Raw genomic sequence first — 6,000 nt, forward strand, 5'->3', positions numbered from 1 at the left:
AACCATTTTACCTTTTCTATTTACTATATTTTTGTGGTACATAGAAAGAAAAGAAAAGGAGCACCAGGAATCAGAAGTTATAGACATATAGAGGAAAACAGACAAAACTTAGATCTTATGTAAAATATCTTAAATGGCAAAATATGGTTGCAAAATAAATGCCTTGTCTGAAAACACTTCTACAGGTGGAGTGTGTGACTACTATTGAAATCAGAGCAACTTCATGTTCTATTCTTTTCACTGGAAGCATTTGTTAAACCAAAAATTGCAGAACACGTAACTGACCACATATAGTCACTGGTGTTAGATGTGCAGGACCCCTGCAAAAGTGAAAAAACACATACAAAAACTGCTTTTTTTAACCTAAGGAAAACATCTCTCTAAGAATCTCTGTGTCCTCCAGTCCGATTCCATCATCAACATCTGCTGGGAATTGTTCTGAAGGACCTAGGCCTCATCTATACTGTCATACAATGCAATTTCATAATGCAGTTAAACTGTATTGAACTACATTATGAGTCTACACTGCCGTATAACGAAGTTCCACACTTGACCTTAGCCGAAAGGCTGAAAAGCAATGCCATATAATGATGATGAGGCCCTAGAGAGACAAATAGTAATCAAATCTGCAAAAGTTAAACCTACAAATGTGGACGTCTGCCTTTATATCTTCTCACATTCAATTTACTGGGCATCATGGCAGAAACAGAGAAGTTCCATAATATAATGTTATATTATTTACTTTCCTTGGTGGTAAAGAGATCCCATTTTATGTAGAAGCTATTCAATTCCAGAACCATATTGTTTCTGTTTAAGTGAGGAATGCTTCTTCCTCACATTTCTGTTTAGATGCAAATAAAAACCTCAAAGAGCTTTCTGAATGGCAAACAACAAAAACCCTAACTAACAACACATCCGTGGTCCTCCCAACATATTTGTCATGCTCGCCTAGTTAATTAAAGTTTCACATGACAATGACAAATTATTTACAGCTAGTGCTGTGTTGCTGTCCTCCACAAATTCTAAGATATTGACCCTATCAATTATAATTAGACTGACATATTTTCAGCAGCACTAGTAAGGCACATTTTACAAATGGGATTGTACAGCTATGTAGCTATAATAATACTAATTTCTATTTCAATAGAATTGTCATAACTGGCACAATGCCACGTGTCTATCACATGATGTCAACTCATATATCTATCTATATATATAAAAGGATAAAAAAAAATTCGGCCTAGGACAAAACAACAAAACCACACATCCCAGAAACACTAAACTTGGCAACGCAACCCCTCATCCATGCCTCTACGTTCATACAACAAAAAGAAAAGAAAAATAAAGTCCTAATTAGAAGGAAAGGAATAATTGTTTTTTATCCAATTGCTGCCAGTTACAAGGCTAAACTTTGCCCACTTGGGTCTCCTAGCAACTTACTCAGCCCAGGGGACAGGCACAGTTAGCCTCAGGCCTCTTCCACACTGCCTATAAGATACAGATTATCTGATTTTAACTGGATTATATGGCAGTGTAGACTCAAGGCCCTTCGACACAGCTATATTACCCGTTTATAATCTTATATTATCTGCTTTGAACTGGATTATCTTGAGTCCACACTGCCAGATAATTCACTTCAGTGTGCATTTTATACAGCTGTGTAGAAGGGGCCTCATATAATCCAGTTTTAAGTAGATAATATAAGATTATAAATATACAGTAAAGTCTCACTTATCCAACATAAATAGGCCGGCAGAACGCTGGATAAGTGAATATGTTGGATAATAAGAAGGGATTCAGGAAAAGCCGATTAAACATCAAATTAGGTAATGATTATACAAATTAAGCACCAAACATCATGTTATACAAAAAAATTGACAGAAAAAGTAGTTCAATGCTCAGTAATGCTATATTGTAATTCCTGTATTTACAAATTTAGCACCAAAATATCATAATCAATTTAAAACATTAACTACAAAAACATTGACTACTAAAAGGCAGACTGTGTTGGATAATCCAGAACACTAGATAAGCGAATGTTGGAGATTCTACTGTAATATGAAATAATTACTGTGATAATCCAGTCCAACCCAGCCAGTTCTGCCATGGAGGACACAATCCAAGACGCCCAACAGATGGCCACCCAGCCTCTTAATAATAATAATAATAAGAAGAATACCAAGTCAGATAATCCACAATATCTACTTTGAACTGGATTACCTGAGTCCACACTGCCATATAATCCAGTTCAATGTGGATTTTATACAGCTGTGTGGAAGGGGCCTAAATTCTCATGTCTTGCCACTAAGAGACGGGGAGTGTTCCTTTTTTTCAAAGCATTTAAGTACAGTACTCACACTGATCCATAGATAAGCTGATCCAGGTTTTGGGGTTGAGTTTTATTAAAATATCTATACTTATACATAAGTATAAGTATAGCATAACAACATCACTGTGGCAGCTCCACAATAATCTATACAAGAATAGTGTCTCCTCTGCATTGCAAATTAAGCATCTCCTTCTGCACATCTCCATCTAAGTAAATTCACGAACCTCTTCTTCCAAGACACACAATTATACTCCTCAGATGTATTTACAATGAACAGATTCCGTCTTTGTGATTTAAATCATAGGCATAAATGCTGTCCAGGCACAACTACCACTTTTTATGCAAATGTATTTACATAAATTTTACAAGTAACAATTATAATATTACACCAAAGTTCAACACTTAACTCACTGTGAAAAGAGGAGCTGAGATATTCCATTAAGCTCTGATGAATGGGAGGTTTCAAGGACACTACTGAAGAAAATGTATTTGGGAAATAAAGGCAAAACAAGATTGGAACGTATTTAAAATAAGGAGGACCTCAGCCTTGCCCTTTCCCAAGGTACTTTTATTTGTCACAGGTTTTGAACAAATGCTAATTACTGTACATAAACAAAATGCTTGCAATAATCACTTTGAAAAATTACTTGGAAAGAAATACTAATAAAAAGACGTATGTTTTCTGCTATAGTGTTCACAGAAATACAGGGATATGCTATCAGTGGATGTTTTTGCCTCAAGTAACAAGGAATTATAAATGAAGGCCACCTCTGCACATATTCTGGGCACTAAATGCATGTTGACTGGGAACAAGGAATGGAGAATGCACAAATCCTAGTCAGAAATCACATGCTATTGCCACCCCTTGAAAATTAGAAATGAACCATGAAGTAAACAATAAGGTCTGCCAATTACTAGACATCTCTTAGCAAAATCAGTAGGACCTAAGATAAAAAGTACCTAGGAATGAAACACTAATGGAAAATATACTATAATGTGTTTCAGACATCAACCATAGAAGTTAAAAATGTTGTTTGGTGAAGCACCACCCCCTTTGGCACTCAATACAAACAGTCCCCAAGTTACTAACAAGATACGTTCTGTAGGTTTGTTCTTAAACTGAATTTGTTGGTAAGTTGGAACAGATACTTTTTAAAGTGTAACTTCAGCCGAATATATATCTTTTAGTTTTGGATAGCATAGGGAAGGGTTAACACCCCTGTGGGGTTTGTTTTGCTGTATGTGCCCCTGTTCACTGGAGGGAAGGATGTTAGAGGCAAAGATGAAATACTTTTGGCACATCATGAGAAGACAGGAAAGCTTGGGAAGATAATGATGCTGGGGGAAAAGGAAGGAAAAAGGAAGAGGGGCTGACCAAGGGCAAGATGGATGGATGGTATCCTTGAAGTGACTGGCTTGACCTCGAAGGAACTGCGGGTGGCCACAGCCGACAGGGAGCTCTGGCGTGGGCTGGTCCATGAGGAAGAATCGGAAGCAACTGAATGAATAAACAACAATGAGCCCCTGTTCAGGAGATTTCTCCTCACTTTCTGTCCCTGTGAGACTTAAGATTTTGAAAAAATGGGCTTGTTATGGAAACAAGGATTGAAGTCTCAGGGCCCTTCCAGACAGGCCCTATGTCCCAGGATCAGATCCTAGGTTTTCTGCTTTAAACTGGATTATATGAGTCCACACTGCCAGATAATCTGGGATAAACAAAAAAGTGGGATCAGATCCTGGGATATAGGGCCTGTTTGGGATGGCCTTCAGTGGAGACACCTTTCCCCCATGACAACTCTTCCAGGAGGGAATTTCCCTTTCTAGGTGTAGATTTCTCTCCCTGTTACCCCTGTTCTTAACTGCAAGTTGTTTGTAAGGGCTCTTCCAGACAGGTCCTATATCCCAGGTTCTGATCCCAGGTTTTCTGTTTATCCCAGATTATCTGGCAGTGTGGACTCATATAATCCAATTTAAAGTAGAAAACCTGGGATCAGATTCTGGGATATAGGGCCTCTCTGGGGGGCCTTCCACAGTCAAATAAACCAGAATATAAAGGCAGAAAATCCCACAATATCTGCTTTGAACTGGAATATATGGCAGTGTGGACTGATATCCCTGTTCAAAGCAAATGTTGTGGGATTTTTTTTCTGCCTTGATATTCTGGGTTATATGGCTGTGTGGAAAGGCCCTGAAACCACGCTGCCATATATTCCAATTCAGAGCAGTTAATGTGGGATTTTATTCAGCTATGTGGAAGGGGCATGGAAGGGCCTTCAGTCAGATATTTGTAACTTGGGGCCTGTATGTACCTTGTAACACTACAATTCCCAGGAGTTTAGAGCATGAAGCCATGGTCGTTGAAGTGGTGCCAAATTGCATTAACTCTAAAATGTAGACGCATCCTGAAAAAGGGGGGGGGGAGGGATTTGAATCCTTGTCTCCAAGAGTTCTATTTGAATACTCAAACCAAGACACCATTGAAACTGCTGAACTTTTTGAGGGGAAATAGCGCTTCCTGATTCTTTCCTTGTGAGCGGTTTTGTCTACATTGCAGATTTAATGCAGTTTGACGCCACTTGAACTGCCATGGTGTTGTGGAATCTTGGGGATTCCAATCATCATCAGTGTTCTTCGGCAGAGGGGGCTATAGACCTTCTAAAACAACAACTCCAGAGATCCCATAGATCCCAAGTGGTGTCAAGCAGCATTCATTCCACAGTGTCCTCTGTCATGGAAGCCTGTCAGCAGGCCACTCTCTCTCAGTATATTACAAAAGGCAGGAGAGAGGAAGAGCCTCACCTGCAGGCGCCCGCCTTCCGGAGAACAAGGGCCTGCTGGACCTGTCCAGGTTGACTGACTGGCAATCGAAGGCCTCCATGCCAGCCTCCAGGCTTCGCTGCCAGCCACGCAATTCACCAGGCCGCGTCTCTGTGCTGACGCTGCAATCCAGTGATGAGGCAGCGCCTCCTGCAGGTCACGGCGGGAAGTGCAGCTACTCCTGTCTTCAGCGACTCTATGAATTTCTTGGGCCTTAGAAATTAAGCAGTGTCGGGCCCGGTGAATACATTGTAGTGGAGACCACCAATGAATACCAAGTGCTGTAGGCTGTATTTCAGAGAAAGGAGCTTTCCTTCCCCAAAGAAACCTGATGGAATGTATGGTGTCGTCACTAGTTATTGAGGGCAAACACAAGGAATTCTGAGTGTAATATGTAGTCGAAGGCTTTCATGGCTGGAATCACTGGGTTACTGTGAGTTTTCTGGGCTGTATGGCCATGTTCCAGAAGCATTCTCTCCTGACATTTTGCCCACATCTAAGGCAGGCATCCTCAGAGGTTGTGAGGTATATTGGAAACTAGTCAAGCAAGGTTTATATATCTCTGGAAGGTCCAGGGTGGGAGAAAGAACTCTTATCTATTGGAGGCATGTGTGAATGTTGCAATTGATCGTCTAGAGTAGCATTGAATAGCCTTGCAGCATCAAGACCTGGCTGCTTCCTGCCTGGGGGAATCCTTTGTTGGGAGGTATTAGCTGGCCCTGATTGCTTCTTGTCTGGAATTCCTCTGCCTTCTGAGTGTTATTATTTATTTATTTATTTGCACCTCCCAACAAAGGATTCCCCCAGGCAGGAAGCAACCAGGCTGTGAAGCTGCAAGGCTAATTCAATGCTAA

At 40.4% G+C, this 6,000-nt stretch overlaps 1 protein-coding gene across 1 annotated transcript in view; it reads right to left on the reverse strand.

The window, feature by feature from the left end:
* mei4 (meiotic double-stranded break formation protein 4) overlaps positions 1-5,274 on the reverse strand; it is a 117,432-nt gene extending 112,158 nt beyond the window's left edge. Inside the window, exon 1 of the mRNA XM_008122016.3 lies at positions 5,129-5,274. Coding sequence (XP_008120223.2) covers positions 5,129-5,207 — 79 coding nt within the window. The 5' untranslated portion in view covers positions 5,208-5,274. The remainder of the gene's footprint in view (positions 1-5,128) is intronic.
* Between the last annotated feature and the right edge of the window lie 726 nt (positions 5,275-6,000).

Source organism: Anolis carolinensis, chromosome 1 (assembly GCF_035594765.1).
Source record: "Anolis carolinensis isolate JA03-04 chromosome 1, rAnoCar3.1.pri, whole genome shotgun sequence".
NCBI lineage: Eukaryota > Metazoa > Chordata > Lepidosauria > Squamata > Dactyloidae > Anolis > Anolis carolinensis.